Genomic DNA, 19,569 nt, shown 5'->3' with positions numbered 1-19,569 from the left:
GGCCAAAGCAGATATTTCTATTTTCAGAGCGCAGCTTTTAGTAAAGCTCGGCCCTACATATCAGTACCACTGGGCTTTGGTCTGTATGTTTCCTGTCACAGATGACTGTCTTTGAAGTGGTTTTTGTCTCAGCAGAGAACAGTCTATTAATGTAGTGACCAGCAAATGAAGTAGGAGGAGAGGAAATCATGTACAACATGTACAGGTGTGCAACATTACCATTCAACCACTGTCCTCATTTTTCTCTCTCATTTTCAAAAAGGTTTTCATTGTTAATTTGGTTTGGTTTGTGTTTTGTATTCGACAACAATAGCTGTATGACACTTATACAAGAAGTAGAAATTATTCCTTATCAAAACTTCCTCCGTGGTTTGAGCAAAGCAAAATTTAACAAAGTACTGGTTTAGTTAACAGAAAGTCCCCATCTTTAATCACAAAAGGCAAGCCTTTTAGCACTGTAATCAGAGCACCAATCAGAGAGAGTTAACATGAAGAGGAGGGACTGAAGAGACAAAAGAGGAAACCACCCTGCCCCACAGTATAACCTGTGCCCTGACAGACATGTCACTTTAGAAGTCGCTTCACAGTCATGATGCGAGGTAGCTCATCGTTCGCCTTGGAGAATATTCACTAAACATCTGGTAAGTGCCTCATTCATGCAGCTTGTTGCTTCTTAGATTTCCAACACTTGAAACCACAAGAAGATGCACCTCAACATTTCTCATCTTTGCTCTTTTTAACTGTCTAATCTTTGATCTACTGTAAACACAACTTAGCACTGTGCTACTGATATGTTACCCGTTGAGGGTTTTATCAATTGGGTGTCAACTCTAGTGCTTTACGTGTGAGCTCTGGAAGGGTTTACTTTAACTACTTCTCTTGTCAAATGTGTAAGGCTTTACATTGACATTGATTATACTTTTACTAAAAGGAGATCAAACACCTGCTAACTATGGCACAACTCAGGTCTACATTGATCCGAGCAGCTGCAGTGGGAACAATATATTATACCAGGCAGTTTATGACAAATAAACAGTTAGATTAAGACAAATAGATTTAAACCAGGTAAGCGTGAACTTTGGGCACAGCATAAAATAACATTTATAGGCCAGCAGCTTCCAGGAGAGCACCTCTATATGCACTACAGTGAACAATCATAAATTATACAGTACTATTGGAATTACATAAATGTCACCAGAAAGTCAGCACAGTATTTGAAAACACATTATAATCACAGTTAAAATGAAAGTGCATGAATTGGCACATAATGCACTCTGAAAGACATCAATAATCCTGAAAGGCCTTTGCAAGTAAGACAAGAGCATCAATATACAGATGAAAGATTTGTTTATGACACATTTCTTTTCACATCTCACCAAAATCTCCTTGGATTTAAAATAATGTTAATTAAAAATTTTTTTTTAATGATTATAAATACATTATGTAATGTTAGTGTGTCCTTGCTCTGTTAGTCAGAGCAAGGACTAATAGACTCAAACACAGCTGTTATCCAACTGCAATAACACATCTGAATACTACAAAAAAATGTCCATCACGCCACTCTTGTGTTAATCTATGCACGGTCTGAAGCATGTGTGTGGGAATGTATGTGAATGTTTTACTGTTATATCTTATTAGTATTTTAAGTATTCTATCTATTTTATTTATTGAATTTTATTGTTTTATTTATATTTTGATATTGCTAGGGATGATGCAATGATCGGGGACCATTCTTAATTTCGTTGTTCTCATGACAATGACAATAAAGTTTCTGATTCTGATTCTGATTCTGATCCACATGCTTAATTATATTGTCGTCACGACTGTGACAACTAATACGATAATGTTTTAATAATGACACTGGTATTTTATTATCATTATTGGCGCTGTTTTAACGTAAATGCAGGTCACTTAAAATGACTATGTGGAAAATGACGAAAATTGTACTCCAGAAATTTTAATTGTTCTGAAAAGAAAGTTACTTTATATGTAGCTTTGCAAAATCAAAGCATTATATGCGCGTATACTTAATATATCTTTATATTTGAAGCCGTAAATGCCATACTAGGAAATACGGGTCAACGCACTTTATATTCATCTATGCGGACGATACCCGTCACTAAACTGACATAAGCTTGATTTGCACACTGAATTCCCTACGTGCTTTCGACACTGTTTATGTAGAATTAAACATTTAATAATTGTCTTGACTTTAAAAAAACAAAAAACAAAACCGATAAATGCATGCTCAAATGAAAACTCAAGTACACAGAAGCACTAAGTAACTTTGTACTTTCGATAATGGCCTTGCGCCACTGTCACTTTCACTCTCACTGCTCCATGCTGTACCACTTACACCTACATAGGAGACACAGCCAAATAATTGACAAATATAAAAACTAAAAATAATTTGAAATTAATTAAAGCAAGCTAAAACGCTTTTAAAAGGCTTTAAAGGATTAAATCGCTCATGTAAACTATTTTCGTGAATTTTTACGCAAGACAAAAGATTTTGATTGGTGCATCATTTATGCACATATTTTTTTTAAATTCCAGTAATGAGACAACTAAATGTCATTTTGTTTCACATTTACTTTTCATTTACAGTCACCATCGAGGTACGGGTATGGGTTTGCAATTGCGCAAAAAAAGACAACAAAAAAACCTTCTGAAATAGCTCACAGTACTTGTGACCTCTGCTTCAGAAACCGACCGCACACTGTATAATCATAAAGGTTCATTATAGACTTCAGACGGTGTGAAGATGACAAACTTTCAGGCATCCGGTAGTTTTAGCGTACAGCCACAGCCTCTTCATCCATGTATTCTCAATATTAATGTTAAATTCCAAAAAAATACTTACATATTTACATATTCCACCCCTGCAATATCTTGCATCTGATGTTTACTGTACTCAAATATGGTCTTATTGTTGTTGATGTTCAAACTTTTTACTCATGTTTACGCGTGTACAGTCATTAGTCATGGTTTCATATACTGTTAGGGCTTTGTGGCTTTAGAGTGTGTATGTGAACTCTGAATATCAAAGCTTTCACATAAGAGTACATTTCCACACAGCAGCCAGGCATTCAAGCATGATAACAGACACAGTAGTGATTGAGGAAAGTTTTCTTGCAAATATGACTCTACAAAAAGATACAGGATTTTTTTAAAGAATACTTTTAAAAAACTGTTTTGAAAAGTCCCTGAAAATGAAATTGAGTTACACCGGTTCTTTGTAATTACACAAATAATAAATATCTTTGTAATAATCATGTTGGGTACATTCTGCCCCCTCAGCTTTCACTATAGGTAATGCTCTTTGGAAAGGGTGGAAAAAAACAGTGCAAACCACAGAGAAGTATATCTGTTAATCACAAGCCAATCTGTGCTGCTGTTTTTCAACCTGATTTTCCAACATACAATTTAGCATTTCTGGAAATGTCACATAGCAATGTGGCAAATAGATGGAACAAACTTTCAGATAGAGTGGGCATAATCTGATGGGATATCTCTTTTGGTTTTGGTTTTCTCTTCTCAGACTTTTGATTATACATCTACACCTTCAGACATGATCAGAATCAACAACACCCAATACTTCCACTTCCTGGAGCAGGCAGATGCCTTACGCCGCTCAGGGTCACTCTGTGATGCTATAATTTCAGTAAAGAGTCAAACTTTCAGGGCTCATCGTCTAGTACTAGCCTGTGCTAGCAGAACTTTAGCACAGCAGCTAGCCCGCGGAGACATAGACAGCCCTGTATGCTGCACTCTAGAGTATTTTTCACCTCACACCTTCCAGCAAGTTCTGGATTTCACCTACACGCAAGCTCTTGAGGTCTCTGTGGATGATCTGCAACTACTGTTGAAAGCTGCACAACTGCTGGAGATGCAGCCACTGGAGGATCAGTGCAGGAAGCAGCTGGACACTCTTGACTGCAGAGCAGAAAAGCAGGAAAAAAGAGACAAAACCACTGATGTCAAAGTAGAAAAGGAGACTCCAGAGGGACAAGATCAACATTCAAACGCAAGTCCATTTAATGAGGATAAACTGCTTAAGAGGTCCTTCCCTGGGAATGAGGCAGGCACTGCCATGGAAAACCTTTCACCCTCTACTCCTACTAAGACCCACAGCAGTCCATCACCCCCAAGAAAGAAGGCCAAACTGTCCCCTATTTCAGAGCCAATTCACAGCAGAAACAGTGCTGTTGCCAAGCCTGCTAGTAGCAATTCCTCTTTCTCTTATCCATGGACTTTCTCTACAAACATGTGGGACTCTGTGAGCACCTTGCGGCGAATAGCAGAAAACTATCCAAGCTTACTTGCAGCTCACCCTCTTCAGTCACCCAACCAGTCCTCTATACCCTACCCATACTCTCTCTCCAGTCCCCAAATGTTCCCCCTACTAAGTTCTCATTTTCAAACCCCAGGTCAGAACCCCATAATGGGCTACTCAGGCTTCCACCCCCGCTATGCACAAAACATTTACACTGGTCCAACTCGAATGGGAAACATAATCAAACAGAGCCTTTTAAAAAGAAAAAGATCTAGCCAGAAAGCATTTCCTGGGACTGTTCAACCTGGTGAACCAAGGTAAGACACAGTTCGGACATGATTTTGGAAACTTGGTTGTTTTTTTTTCTAGTCATTATCTCCAAATTTTTCCTCTAATAGAGTAATTTAGAATCCCCCGATTTGCTCAATTTTTCCTTTGTGACAGCTACCACACCTGACTCACTGCTTTTTGGGTAGATATGTGTTAACAAGCCTCCTGCATTTTCCAGCTACATCAGTTTCACCTGTTAACCCTTCCTTGCCAGTCCAGGTCTGTGAAATTCATTTTTGAGAAGTTATCATCCTAGCTTACACTGCGCAAAAGGGCTAAAAAAGAAAGATATATATATATATATATATATATATATATATATATATATATATATATATATATATATATATATATTTATATATATATTTTTATATATATATATATATATATATATATATATATATATATATATATATATAGTAAGTTTCATTTATCATCAAAGTAATAACCCACTTCACCTTGTTTTGTTTTTATGTGATAATTTAGCGTATACACATTGCGCACTGTTCCTCACAGCAAAACCAAATAGAACATAACGGGGAGCCCCCTAAATTTCTCCCCTCCTTTGCAAATTCGAGAGTTTCCACACACTGAAATCTTCCTTTACTGTTTAGTCTGGTCTACCTCTTTTCAGTCTTTTCTTTAGCATTGAGCATGTACTAAACATATAAGTATATTGTGGTTGAAATTTGAGAGGAAGGAAGTTTTAAGTGTCTAAGGGACGTAATTTGTGATAACACGTAAAGCAGTAAAACGTATGCAGACTGACTTTTTTCCATGTGCCATTTTGAAGGTGTGCCTTAGAAGTCGGCACACAGAAACCTTTTTTTATATATATATATATATATATATATATATATATATATATATTTGTGGTTTGTGACTTTGGGAGACAAATGAAGGTTTACATTTTAAATTAAAGGTATAATTAGTACATTTGTTTTTTTGCAACTGTTAATTTGTGTGTCCTCAGTTACCCCGAAGTGTCCAAAACCAGCAAAGACAGAGGTCAAGACTGCCAACATTGCAGTCTACGCAATGATCCGGTGCTGCGGGAGTCAGTCTCCACACAGTTAGGTAATGATATGAGAAACACAAAACACACACTTTCAATAATCAAAACACGCTGAAGCTACATTATTATTGTAAAAGTGATCATCCTGTGTAAAAATGATAATTTTAACAAGATAAAAGTAAAAAGTTATTTTCATGACCCCTAACCTCTGCAGACTCCAGCTGTGTAGCAACGCAATGGAAAGTGATAAAAAGAGTTGTGGTTTTTGAAAGCAGGGTGCAGCAGGAGCAGTAGTGTGGTTACTAGATACAGCTAGATACATGCAGTACAGTATGTACTGCATCGCAACAGTGGTTTGTCCCATGCCAAAAAAGTCAAACATATTGATTTATTATGTCGTTCTAATATTCATTTCATCCACACAAAAATGAGTTACACCATCTGTGCGTTTGCATGTTTGTGTGGGTGAGTGTGTGCACATGAAAGTGTACAATCAGCCTGATAAATATTTTATCAGATGTTGAATATCTTTGCTCAATGGAACATTATAATCATGCTTAAACAGATTAGGCAATGGTAAAACTGTCTTACCAGCAGTTGCATCTTAAATAAAATTCAGAGTTTTCTTGCTGCTGCATAGAGTAAGGATAACAGTAAAACAATCTTTATTAGCATTATTATTTTGTAAAAGTCAACCGAGAAACACCCATATTATTTCTAGATCTTTACAAAACAGACGTGTTCAAACCTTATATGAGGTTAGGTATTTTTTAGCAAGAAGTGATATATTGGACAGGAAATGCACTAATGACAACAGGTCTCAGTAGCTTGTGTTTAGAGTGGTAAGTGTTCGATTGTTGTGGTTTATTCTTTCAATTTCCCCTACTACAGTACACCCCCTTCTCCTTTCAGCATCCTGTCTAAAACTATGAGGCCCATGTTTTTACTTGATAGACCCTAAAAAATATAAGGTAGTGTAAAGCTTCAGTGGTGCTACCTTAACCTCAAAAATCACACCTTTATAATTTTTAGAGGTGATATGCGTGCATAGTGACAGGAAGGTAAGCTTGTACCAACTGAATTTATTGTCTCGCAACAGGATGCTTAACAAAAATAGACGTGCCTTAGAAATGCAAGTGAAATGCTGTATGTCTAATGCTGTGCGACTAAAATCGGTTTTTAAAGGTCTGGCAAAAACTGTGGTTATTTATTTTGAAACAGCTGGTTGAGTTAGCAAGTCAGAGCAAGAGACTCTGCGAGCATGACTACTAACATCAGCTAAGGCGGGATTATCACTAACAGTTATCTGACAGTTATTTATCAAGAAATCGATTAACACACAATTTTGCAGAGCCAGCTGTGAACCCGTTAGATCTTCTCTTTTTTGCAAGATACAAACATGCCAGCATTAATCAAATTGTTTTCAAAATTATTTTCAGATACATTTCCTGGTTATCCACTACCTGATTGTTCAGCGTCGCAGCTCTACTATAGATTCAGCCACATTTATGCAATATCTTGTTGTTGTGTAGTTCCATTCCAGCAAGCAATGCAAGCAGCTTCTATCTGACAACATACAACTTACAACAGAAAAGGTCACCACAATATTCGCACCAAGATCTGTTTTTTATATTAAAATCTGATTGTTTTCAAAGGCAAAACCTGCACAGGATGTCGGTTCTGCGGACGAGGAGACGTTACACCGCATGAATCAGAGACCAGAGGAGACCACAGAGGAGAAAAACCCTATCAGTGCCAACATTGCCCTAAGAAGTTTAGTCTGAAACATCAGCTGGACACACACCACCGAGTACACACTGGTAAGCGCATCTCTTCAACAGCAGTGCATCAGCGTATCAGATTATTTACTTTTTTTTCAAAGATAGCTGTGAGAATTTTCGACTTATAGTGCAGCAAAGAATCCTCTGGCTTGACACTGATGGAAAATGATTACCCACAGCAATGACTAATAATTTAGAAAAAAAAAAGAAATTAAATAAAATCTATAAACATAGGTCACAAGTGTTAACCTAGTTACAAAATGACGTCTGATAAATCTGCCCAGTATGTATTTACCAACTCTGACTTTGAAAAGCATGTTTAAAAATAACAACAGCAACAAAGGTCTAACGTTGTTTTAGTCAGTGGGACTTGGAAAATCATATCAGAGACAAGGCATGGCAGGCTACAGCCAAATTAAGGAATTTATGAATAACTGTCACAGTTATACCATTTTTAAGTATCCTCATTATAATAACTAAGAAGTTTTTGTGTTTTTCAGTACATTTAAAAAGTGTCTGCACTTTTTAAATGTACAACCGGGCCCATGTGCATTACTGCAGAACATCTTCGGTAGTAGAGAGTTTTCCACTCATTCTAATACTATGAAGTTAACCTTGCAGAATATGAAACTTGCAGACTTGAAACTTGCACGCAACAGAGAACCTAGTCAACAAAGGGCATCATGTCTGTATTTAACTGCAAAGCAATTCTATACATTGAGAAAATACTAAATAGTAAAGAAAATACATTTCCAAAACACTCCTTAAAGCTTTATTATTAAGATTACTTTGGAGACACTGACATTAGAAATATTCACCATGATGAATGTCTAGCATTTGCTCTGCATATTGGGTTTTTGGGAGTGTAGGATTCAGAAGCTTAAAGCAAAAGAAGAGAATTTAAAAATGATTTGCACTGATGGAAAGGACATGAGCTAATTTGCTTACGTTGAGGTCTGTTTAGCTACAGAAATGGTAATGAACATGAGTCGGTCTTTCAGATAGGCCAGTGTGTTCTAGGATAGATCTGCTTCATAATAACATCTTTTAAGAGCAATTTTGATGTCTCACAAATCAACGAGTAAGAAGACACTAAAAAGAAATTCCCGGGTATATTACTTCATAAATAAGTCACTTCTTTTTCAGGCGTTCACACACTTAGATGTTTAAAAGCTCTTTGGAAAGGATTTTGTTTTAAACTTTTAACACTACCTGTTAAACCAGTAGACTTTTTTAATAAGCACAGATTTTGTCAGCACATTTTATTAATATGAAAATGTAAGTTTTTTTTCTCAGAATGACTAAGCTGATATTTATCTATTTCATTTTGTGTTGCTTTGACCTACAATCAAATAGAAAAACCGACTTAGTGGAAAGCAGATGCAAGTGGTGCAAAGCTGGATGATTTGCATAAAAGTGCCCCAGTTTACTCTACTCATGTTTACTCATTTAAGAAGTGTGTCTGTTGAGAGCGAAAGAAAAATTGACCCAATAAACAGTTTTAGGATTTGACTAAATATTAAACATTGCATGTATACCAGAATTTATGCCAATCAGTAAATTTATATGTGCAACCAGAATAGAACCAATTCAGTATTCAAATTGTGAGATGTGTTCTCACGATCTATAGTACAGACAGTCTCTTGGTCATGGCATTTAATAGTGATCAGGGGGGAAATTTTTTTTTTACAGAAAATGATAATGGCACAGTAAAATTGACCTTTGACCTTACAGATATAAAATGTAATTTTACCCTAACAGACATTTGTACAAAATATTTTATTTATCTGATGAATTCTTCAAGTAGGGCTAAAATAGGTACTTTGAGAGTTCACCGTGTGAAACTGACTTTGACAATCAAATTCATCAGTGCGTTCTTGATAACAAGTGAATGTTTGTGCAAATTATGAAGAAGGAAAAAAAATCCCTTGAGGCTTTCAAGGTCGTATGTAGCCTACATAAATACAGACAACCCAAAAAAACATAACCCCACATACTACATCTACTGGCACAGAGGCCCGTGCTAAATAGATCGTAAAACGCTGAAAATAAATATGTTTTAAACACCCTTTCTCAAGTGAGCGCTCCTCTCTTCCACCTCCTTTCTCTTCCTTCCTGTGCCCCCTACCCTGCTCTTTCTTCTCTCTGCTTCAAGGCGAAAAACCATTCGAGTGTCGCCTCTGTGGTCAACGTTCACGGGACTACTCGGCCATGATCAAGCACCTGCGGACTCACGGCGGGGCCGCACCGTACCAGTGCACAGTGTGCCTGGAGTTCTGCAGCAGCCTGGTCGCCATGCAAAGACACATCAAGAGCCACGCAGTGCAAGACTTCCCCCCTGACTGGAGCATCAACAGCACCTACCTGTATATCTCCCACATCTGAGCCACGCCTCACAATCCAACTGCCTCCATCGACGCGAAGTTCTCAAGAGTGTAGCTGTAATGTGCCCCTCTCAGCTATAATCATTACATAGCCTACACACAGCTAAGCATCAATTATATTTCTAAAGATAAAATTTAAAAAAAAAAGTATGTATGGTAATGTTTGAGAAATCTAGAGGGCCATTAAACACTTACCCCTAAGTGAAATGCAAGATTACAAACTGGAGTGTAGCAATAACTTGTATACAAACTGCAACTGTTCTGTATTCGCCGTCAAAACTACAGATCAGATCAATACAGCACTAATTTCCAGTGATATGTCAGAAAAAGATATTGAAAGTGTTTACCATGCATTAAAGCCACATCAACAGCTTATCCTCATCGAATGACGCAGGCATCTTCTCTCCGACTTTCATTATCACTTGACTGTTGTATACCGTAATCTTTGTGTGTCTGACTTAGGTTTACAGCACCCTCTTGAGGAGAACCACAGTAACATTATGACAAATTTCAACTGAAATATGCAACATAGTGTCCACATCTATCTTATTCTGGACAGAAAGAAAGGCGATTTCTCCAGAAACAATTAAGATGAGTTTAAGCTGTAGCAGTACTGGTGAGAGAACTGGCAGCAAAAATGTTAATATACAAAAAACAGTTTAAAGGAGGCTAAAATTTAGCAAAGATGACACCTGTCCTCTCATTAATAATGACTAGTTAGCTTATATCATCAGTATTATCACAGAGCTTTTGCATCTATCCCAAGCTTGATAGTGAGAATAGTTGAGCGCTTTCTTTTCTTTATTTGGACGTGCTGTAGTAAAAGTCACTCAGAGGTAGGCCTGCCAACTTAAATACCTCCATAAAAGCTCCATACAAGGTTCAGGATTGAAATTATTACATACATATTATGTATGTTTGCACACTGCTTCCTGGAATGAGCTTTCAGTGAAACTCTTGGGTCTGTTTCCATCAAAATGTATTTGTTGATTTGTACAGCATTATCCTAAATGTGTATTAGCTGTGAAATAAATAAATAAACATTATTCATCTTTCACTCTAATTTTTTTTCATACAGATGTTGATGTAAATACACATAGATATAAACATAAAATGCAAAGTGCAAAATCTTTACATTAATTACACATAGCAAGTATCCTTATTTTTCACCTTATTTTTTAAAAATACATAAATACATATGTTGACGTAAATACACATAGATATGAAGAAAAAAGGCAAAGTGCATATATATATATATATGTGTGTGTGTGTGTGTGTGTGTGTATATATATACACGTGTGAGTGAGAGTGTACATAGCTTTGAAGTCACTATAATAAGATGAGAGGTCCCATTAACTAAACACATCAGAATCTGAGAATTTGTGTCACATTATTTTATGATATAATGTGATTATATTATAGTATAATTTAGATATAATATATTTAAATGTTCAGTTAGCCATTAGAACCTCACACAGGATGCGTCCAATTGTGATCAATGCGGTGGTAGTACATGTTATAAAGACAAGCAGTTGTTTTCCTGGTCCCCTTTTCAAGGTTTGGTTCCAATCGGTCTGTTTGGTATTGGTTAAAGTCAATATAATGGCCTTATAAGTCACATATTGTGTGTTTGTGTGGCGGTGTGTTCCGTGTCCTCTTATATTTAGTACATGTACGGTGCATCTCACAAAGGCTGTAATTCATCCAAAACAGCGGTGCAGCACCTCGCAGCAAAAAAAAAAAGATTACGTTTGTTAAAAGTCGCGCCGCTTAGTTCCGTCCTTGCACGGTTTCACAGAGGGCGTAATAGAAGACGTCTGCACGTACAAAAGTGGTCGGATTCTCGGCGCCGCTCCTGTGTCTGACTTCCTTCACTGCTCGGTGCAGCTTCACGCTGCTTCCGTTAAAAAAAAAGAGAGGGGGGACTATTTTAAGCGATACGAGGCGGAGATACACTAGTACGCTTCTGAAACGCGTTGCGGCGCGTCTGGTTATTTTTTTTTTTTTTTTTTTTGTGAGTGGGCGCTATCAGCTCCGACTGCTGCGTAGGAGCCGGAAAGTGACGCAGTCGCAAGTGGGTATTCCCGGGCAATTGGAGGGCGGTGGGGATGGGGGGGGGGGGTACGAGAACCAAGTCCGTAGGTACAATAGCAGTCACAGATCAGTGACATGTCGAATTTCGTTTGTGTAAATAAAACGTACCAAAATAACACAACCGCTGTGAAATTTGACATTTTGATGTACTCATTTACATTTATGCATCATATTCTTACCAAGCTCGTTTTTCCCAACCACTTTTACAAAACTACTTTTTTCTTTAAAGGGAAATGCGTGAACCATACTACTGAGTATTCATATGCTGCAGATTTTTGTGCCAAATTACAACAAAAGAATTTGAAACATGTTGCAAGCCCGACTCTTTTGGGCCTCTGTCGAAGCCAGTGGCTGAAACTGTAATAATGGGCCAATTGTAGCAGTAAAAGCACAAAAGTAGAAATATGTTGCATGTGTCATGTTAGCAAAGTACCTTGGCTAACTATGCACAGTACAAGAGCAGAATTATTAGGGAGGCTGGCTAAGGCCTTATTGGCTCCCTGCTCTAATCTGCTATCTTAAAAGCTCCATTTACCACTTGCATAGTACAGTCTGCTGTAATGTTCCCTCTAAGCTGCGCACGTGCGCAATTGCGCACTGCTGGCACGGTCTCTGCGCACAAAAAAAATCCAACCTGAATTAAAATTAAAACTTTAACAATTCTGTTTTGCAGTGTTAGTCAGTAAGTGACTGACTGCTCCCGTATGGAATTAGAACGATCCCATCTTATCCCACAATCCAGCCAATAATGCGATTCACATTCGTATATATGGAGCTAATCAACGTCCTTATGTGCCGACACCAGTGTTAGCTAGCAAAGCGGCGTGGCTGATGTGGAGTGAAGCCACGTTAATGACAATGTGTACAACCATTGGAGATGTGAGCAGGACAGTCGGAAAAATTGATGGAAAAAGTGTGGACTTTATACCAGTTTTTAAATTGTGTTGATAGGTCACGTAAAACCAGAGTTATGATAAAAATAAATTTGAATTTGAATATATGCAATGTTTGGTTTTCTTCCTGAATACTATTGTTGTTTATATTTACTGCGGGAAGAAACGGTAAAAACTGCATTATATAAGGAAAGCGCTCGAAAGCACTCTCCGCCTGTGAGCATAGCTGGAGTGGCCATCGGCCCACCAGGCAAATGGTAATGTTTCGTTTTAAATGGGCCGATGTTTTTTTTGTTGTTGTCTTTTTTCCCGTAACGGTGTAAACAGTGAAAGGTGGCGGATTGGACAGATGCTGGCAGACGTGTAAAAATAACTCAATTGTTTGGTAGTGGCTATGGTGGAGCTTTCACAGATTCAGTAAAATTAGCAAGTGGTGGAGGCCAGCAGATAGATGAGGGAAAGGGGAGGCGGAGGAGGAGAGACACAAGGCGGCCGCCGGTCCGACTGTCAGGTGAACTGAGCTTCGGGTGAGAAGTTATGACCTGCAGTCTATCTGGGTCAGATATAAACCAAGTTTAGGTGTAGTTTATTTTCGTTGTGCTAACTTTTTACAGTCAGTTACAATAACTCGTACTGCGTGCTAGTACGAGTTATACACCCACCCACCCTATACAGCTGGGTGGGTGCTATGATGTGACTGGTGAACTTATTCACTTATTCATAAGCTTAGTAGAGTCAGTGTTGCCAACTCCTCAGTAAGGAAAATCGCTATTGGTTGTCCTAAAAGTCGCTACCAGTCGCTAAATGACGTCATTGCCTAATTTGCATAATTGGTCATGCTAATCTAATTGTAACCTATGTTGTTGGAGAGAGAAATAACATCGTGGAAGAGACATAAAGTGAGTAAAAACGTCCTAAATGCATTTAGAGTTTATTTAGATCTACAAATTAAATTTCTTTTAGCAATTATTGTTTTTTTTAATGTCACAATTCCAACCCTGCTCCTTTACCCGGGCTTGGACCGGCAAAAGTGACCCGAAATAGGCACTCTGGTGGAGTTACTTTGTGTGTGTGTTTATAAGTAGTTTTAAACCTTGTGATCCACAAAACAGCATAAGAGTAAAAGAGTAAAAGAAGAACTGACTGCGTCACAGCACCCGCTGCTTGTTGAGAGTAAAAGCGATAGAGCTTTCACGTCTTTTTTTAGGGGTCTGAAAACTCGCTAAATATAGCGACAAAGTCGCTAAGTTGGCAACACTGAGTAGAGTTGCCTACCGTCCTGTAAAAAACGGAATCCTCTGGTATTCAGAGTCAGGGGCGATTTTAGCCCATTTTTGGGGGTGCTGAAATGAATCAAAGCACCCCCAAAGATTTCTTACTTTTTTTGACAATATTTGTTGTTTGTGTGACACACTACTAAAAATATAAAAAGCGTTCAGTACTTGTTTGAGATGGAACATTTTAACAACAAAAGTATAGATACCCCCCCCCCCCCCCTCCCAAAATGGTTTGTTCGAGCTCGCCTCTCCCCTGCTGCTCTGACTCTAGTGCTGTTGCTGCCAGAGCGATAGTAGCTGAGACGCAGCAGAGCGGAGGTGTAAGTGCCTGGTTTAAAACAGGACATATTAGCTGCGTTTAACCTTCAGTTACTCTTTATATAGTTAGGTAGGAGTCAGGCCATGTTTGTTTTTAGCTGAAAAACATTACACCCAGGTAACCTGCTGTGTCGAAAACGCGTTTCTCGAGTGTGTTTGCTACCCTACAATCCGTCCTGCTCTGTAGTAAAATCAGCGATTTTTGACCGTTCTGTTGCTCCCATTGAAATGTATACAGCCTATTTAAAATATATAACTTAACATTATCCATAGCCTGCTGTTGTTACCACTGTCCTGTTTGAAATGTAATGAGAGAAACTGGTTATTTTGTCATATGTGCCGATATTGAACCCAAGGTACTAACTAGCTGACTGGATGCCCATTAACCTTATAACGGTTAGTTATGTCTATAACTTCTGTTCCCTGAAGGAGAGGAACGAGGTACAACACATAAGTATGGGATATCACGCCCTCGCGTGTCCTGGCTGAAGAAACCTTTATTCACGCCTTTACGGCAGATGACGTGTGATGACACGCGCAAGGCCCCGCCCGCACATATAGCCGCTGCCATCACCGTCATCCCTCAGTTCGATAGCCGCTCTTCACCGAGCCAACTGCTCAGTGGGGCCACCCTGTGTTGTACCTCGTTCCTCTCCTTCAGGGAACAGAAGTTATAGACATAACTAACCGTTCCCTTTCAGTCGATTCACTCGGTACAACACATAAGTATGGGACCTATATACACGCCCCGCAGAGCAGCCACCGAACCGGAACGGGACCACCACATCCTCAGTGAGTGGTAGACCCAGCAGAAAGGACAGCATGAGCCACCGAAGGGGCTGTAACGTCCAACCGATAAAACCGCACAAAAGTGTGCGGCGACGCCCAATTAGCCGCTGCACAAATATCAGCCACAGGCACCCCTCTAAAAAGAGCCCATGAGGTCGCCATCCCCCTGGTGGAATGAGCTCCCACCCCGTGGGGCAACGCAAAACCTCCGGTGCTGTATGCCAGCGAGATAGCTTCTACAATCCAGTGGGACAGCCTCTGTCTGGACAGAGCTCTACCTCTATTCGGATTAGCGAAGCAGACAAACAACTGGTCACACAAACGCACATCCCGAGTGCGCTCAATGTAGGTGCGTAGCGCACGCACCGGACAAAGAGAATGCACCCTCCTCTGCTCCTCAGATTCAAAAGGAGGGGAGCAAAAGCTCAGCAACTCAAACTCCATTGAACTATAAGATGCAGGCATGACCTTGGGAAGATAGGCGGCATTCGGACGCAATACGACCTTGCGGCCATCAGGAGAAAACTGTGTGCAGGCAGGATGCACAGACAGCGCATGAAGGTCCCCCACTCGCTTCGCCGAGGCCAAAGCGAGAAGTAATGCGGTCTTATACGAAAGAAGTTTCATATCTACCGACTCAACGGGTTCAAACGGAGGGCCACAAAGGGCCTCCAGCACCAAAGACAAGTCCCAAGCAGGGACACTGGACTTAAGCACGGGCCTCAGCCGGCGAACCCCTTTCAGAAAACGCACGGCGAGGGGATGCGCACCTGGTGTCACCCCGTCAAAACCGATATGACAAGCAGATATAGCCGCTAAATAAACCTTGATCGTCGAAAACGAAAGGCCTTTATCCAACAGCTCCTGCAGGAATGTCAAAACATCCACAATAGAGCACTGAAATGGGAGAGTGTGGCGGTCCTGGCACCATCGCTCGAAGGCTCGCCATTCGTAAGCGTACAAGCCTCTAGTAGACGAGGCCCTGGCGCTCAGAATCGTCGCTACCACACTAGGTGGCAGACCCTTAGCAACCAAGTTTAACCTCTCAGCAGGTAAGCATGAAGGTGCCACAGATCCGGGCGCGGATGAAACACTTCCCCCCCCGCCTGAGAGAGGAGATCCCTGCGGAGAGGAAGCTGCCAAGGACTTGCTGCAAGCAGGCTGATTATCTCTGCATACCACGACTTCGCGGGCCACCAAGGGGCCACCAGGATCAGAGAGAGGGAATGCCGACGCACCCTCTCCAGAATTGGAGATATCATTTCCACTGGGGGAAATGCATACAGGAGCACGTCTGGCCATTGGTGCGCTAGCGCGTCCAAGCCCAAGGGTGCATCGTGGTCGATTATGGAGAAGTACAGGGGGCAGTGAGCATTCACCCTGGAAGCAAAAAGATCTATTTGCGCCTCGCCAAATAGATCCCAAATCTGAGCCACTATTGAAGGGTGTAACCTCCATTCTCTCACCAGAGGACCCCCCCTGGAGAGAAGGTCCGGCCCCAGGTTCAGGTGGCCCGGGACATGGGTGGCTCTTAGAGTCAGAAAATGAACACTGCACCATAACAGCAGAGAGCGAGACAGCTGCAACAGGGGAAGAGAGCGTGTTCCTCCCTGCCTGTTTATATAAGACACCACTGTTGAATTGTCCGTCCTGACTAAGACATGCTGGCCCTGCAGGACTGGACGGAAACGCTTTAGAGCTAAGAACACTGCTAACAGCTCTAAGTGGTTGATGTGCAGCTGGCGCTGAGCCGCGGACCAGATCCCTCTCACTGACGCACCCTCGCACAGTGCTCCCCACCCACTTAGGGAAGCATCTGTGGACACCACCTTGCGAAACAACACCCTCCCAATCCGAGAGCCCTGGTGCAGTAGCCCGGGCTCCCTCCAAGGACGGAGAGCTAGCATGCAAGACGCAGTTACCGGCAGCCTCCTCCGGAGGTGACGCGAAGCACACAAACGGTGAGAGAGAGTCCAGCGTTGAAACGCTCTCATTTTCAACAGCCCAAGCGGCACTACGGCGATCATAGATGCCATCATGCCCAACAAGCGCAATATCGTCTGGAAACGCAGTCTGCGTCCCAGCTGAAATTGAGCGAGGCAGCGATGAAACGCGGCCACTCTGTGCTCTGACAACCGTGCGCGGCTGGAAAGAGAGCATATTTCCAGACCGAGAAAAGCGATCTGTTGACCTGGGATTAGCGAGCTCTTCTGAAAGTTCACAGAGAACCCCAGTGTCTGAATGTGTGACAGAACCCGCGACAGCTGCGTCTCCGCCTGTTCTCTGGAGCAAGCCACGAGAGCCCAGTCGTCCAGGTAGGCCAAGATGCGGATGCCCCTCTTCCTGAGGGGCGCTAGCGCTGCCTCGGCACATTTCGTAAAGGTGCGGGGAGCGAGCGACAGCCCGAACGGCAGCACTAGGTATTCGTAGGCTACGCCCTCGAATGCAAACCTCAGAAACTGCCTGTGTTTCGGGTGTATAGCGACATGAAAATAAGCATCTGTTAGATCGATTGTCGCAAACCAATCTCCCGGGCCGACTGCACTCAGGAGCTGTCTGAGTGTTAGCATCTTGAACCTGTACGTTCGCAGGTACGTGTTCAAGACTCGCAGGTCGAGGATGGGACGAAGCCCTCCCCCTTTCTTCGGAATGACAAAATAACGGCTGTACCAACCTTTATCCGTCTCCGAAGCGGGGACCACCCGTATTGCTCTCTTCTGTAATAGCGCCTGTATTTCCTCTCTGAGTACCAAGGCTGCCTCGGGGTTGACAATCGTGTTCACGACTCTTTGGAAACGAGGCGGCTTGACCCGGAACTGCAACCGGTAACCCATGGCAACGGTTTGCAGCACCCACGGAGAGGGGGCGCAAGCGCGCCACTGAGGGAAGTGAGCAGCCAGCCGGCTGGCCTGCAGCACTGACGGCGGGGCGCCGTCGCCCCCCAGTGTGTCTGCAGGGGACTGCATCCCCTGCCTGACCTGGCTCATTTCGCCTGCAGGTTGAGCATTTGAGATTGTTTGAGAGTAAACCACACTCTTTATTGATTGCAACATGGGAACATGTACATTTATACATTTTGTTGGGTGCACCTTTTCCGGGGCATAACAATGAAAAACAGCGGGAACACTCGATGTGGTCGCTTGAACATTCAACACATCTGAACCGTGTGCAGGGGTTATGTGCTTGGGAGACCGCGATAGGGAAGTGCAGCGCCTTCTGGGGCTGACAACCTGAACAGAACTTAAGCGGCACCTCTTGTGCGGCAACAGAGGGGTAAGAGCAGCGTCTCCCTGCTGCCGGATCCCTTCCCCACTCGCAATCACAGCTAGGAGGGCTGAGGCTTCTTCCTCCTGGGCGTCGGGTCCCGTCGGGGGCCCGGGGGAGGGCCTTTGCCCCAGGCCGACTGGCGTGGAGCTCGGGCCGGAGTACGTGCTCTCGCCGGCGGCCCTCCCACTCCAGCAGTGGGCGCCGGTCTCTTGCCAGCTGTCAGAGGAGCGGCGGGCCTGTGAGAGCTAGCAGTGGGCTTGGGCTGGGGCTGGCGTCTGGGGATGATGTTGCGCAGAGCTTCCGTCTGCTTCTTCCTCAGATCGAATCTAGCCTGAATGGCTTCAAGTGAATGTCCGAATAACCCAGCCGCAGACACTGGTGCGTCCAGATACACAGCTCTGTCTCTATCAGGGACGTCGGAGAGGGTCAGCCACAGGTGCCTCTGCGCCACCACTGTCGAAGCCATCCCTCTGCCCAGGGAGAGCGCTGCACAGCGAGACGCACGGAGGATGTAATCCGTGGTGACTCTAACCTCGTTAAGAAGAGGTGACAGCGGGCTGTCCTCCGGAACCAGCGATCCAAGCTCCGCCAGGCACATTGCTTGGTACGTCTGGAGCATGGTGACGGAGCTCATGGCTCGAGCGGTGCCGGCCTGAGCCCGATAAATCTTCTCCAGCTGCGAGGCCGAGAATCTGCAGTGCTTGGACGGCAGAGTTGCGGGGCCACCGACACCATGGTTATGGGACGGGGCCAGATAAGCAGCCAGAGACGGCTCCATAGGGGGTGGGTTAGCTAAACCAGCTCCCTCGGCGCCGTCCAATTCTATGTACTGTCCATAGCCGGGCACAGTGACGCGGGTAGACAGAGGTTTGTCCCATGACGCTGTTAGCTCGCAGAGAAAGTCTGGGAACATGGGGAGGCAGTTTTTGGCCGTTGCGGGCTCCGGTGGAAGGAAAAAACCTGCAAACCGCGACGGCTTCCGAGCTGGTGGAGGAGAGGGCCAGTCCACCTGCAGCTTCTCAGCGGCACGGCGAAACAGGGAGAAAAGAGAGGTGTCATCGTGGCCGACCGGCGCAGCAGCGGCGGCATATTGGGTCGACAATGAGCTCTCCTGCTCATCCTCCGACAAACCATGGATGTCCAGG

At 42.6% G+C, this 19,569-nt stretch overlaps 1 protein-coding gene across 1 annotated transcript; it reads left to right on the top strand.

Moving 5' to 3' along the window:
- Nucleotides 1–546: 546 nt before the first annotated feature.
- Nucleotides 547–10,843, top strand: zbtb32 (zinc finger and BTB domain containing 32). Its single transcript, XM_026185817.2, has 5 exons — nucleotides 547–641; nucleotides 3,542–4,593; nucleotides 5,580–5,683; nucleotides 7,277–7,441; nucleotides 9,558–10,843. The coding sequence occupies exons 2-5, from the start codon at nucleotides 3,572–3,574 to the stop codon at nucleotides 9,785–9,787; spliced, it is 1,521 nt and encodes a 506-aa protein (XP_026041602.1). The 5' UTR covers nucleotides 547–641; nucleotides 3,542–3,571; the 3' UTR covers nucleotides 9,788–10,843.
- Nucleotides 10,844–19,569: the final 8,726 nt, after the last annotated feature.

The sequence above is a fragment of the Astatotilapia calliptera genome, chromosome 11 (assembly GCF_964374335.1).
Source record: "Astatotilapia calliptera chromosome 11, fAstCal68.1, whole genome shotgun sequence".
Classification (NCBI taxonomy): Eukaryota; Metazoa; Chordata; class Actinopteri; order Cichliformes; family Cichlidae; genus Astatotilapia; species Astatotilapia calliptera.
This window is presented reverse-complemented; position numbering and strand designations above follow the sequence as displayed.

What these genes read in the sequence shown, in the direction of transcription:
- zbtb32 (XM_026185817.2), top strand. Translation starts at nt 3,572, where the DNA reads ATGATCAGAATCAACAACACCCAATACTTCCACTTCCTGGAGCAGGCA. An exon ending in GTTCAACCTGGTGAACCAAG is followed by an intron (nt 4,594 to 5,579) that starts GTAAGACACAGT and finishes GTGTGTCCTCAG; the next exon opens with TTACCCCGAAGTGTCCAAAA. An exon ending in ACACCACCGAGTACACACTG is followed by an intron (nt 7,442 to 9,557) that starts GTAAGCGCATCT and finishes CTCTGCTTCAAG; the next exon opens with GCGAAAAACCATTCGAGTGT.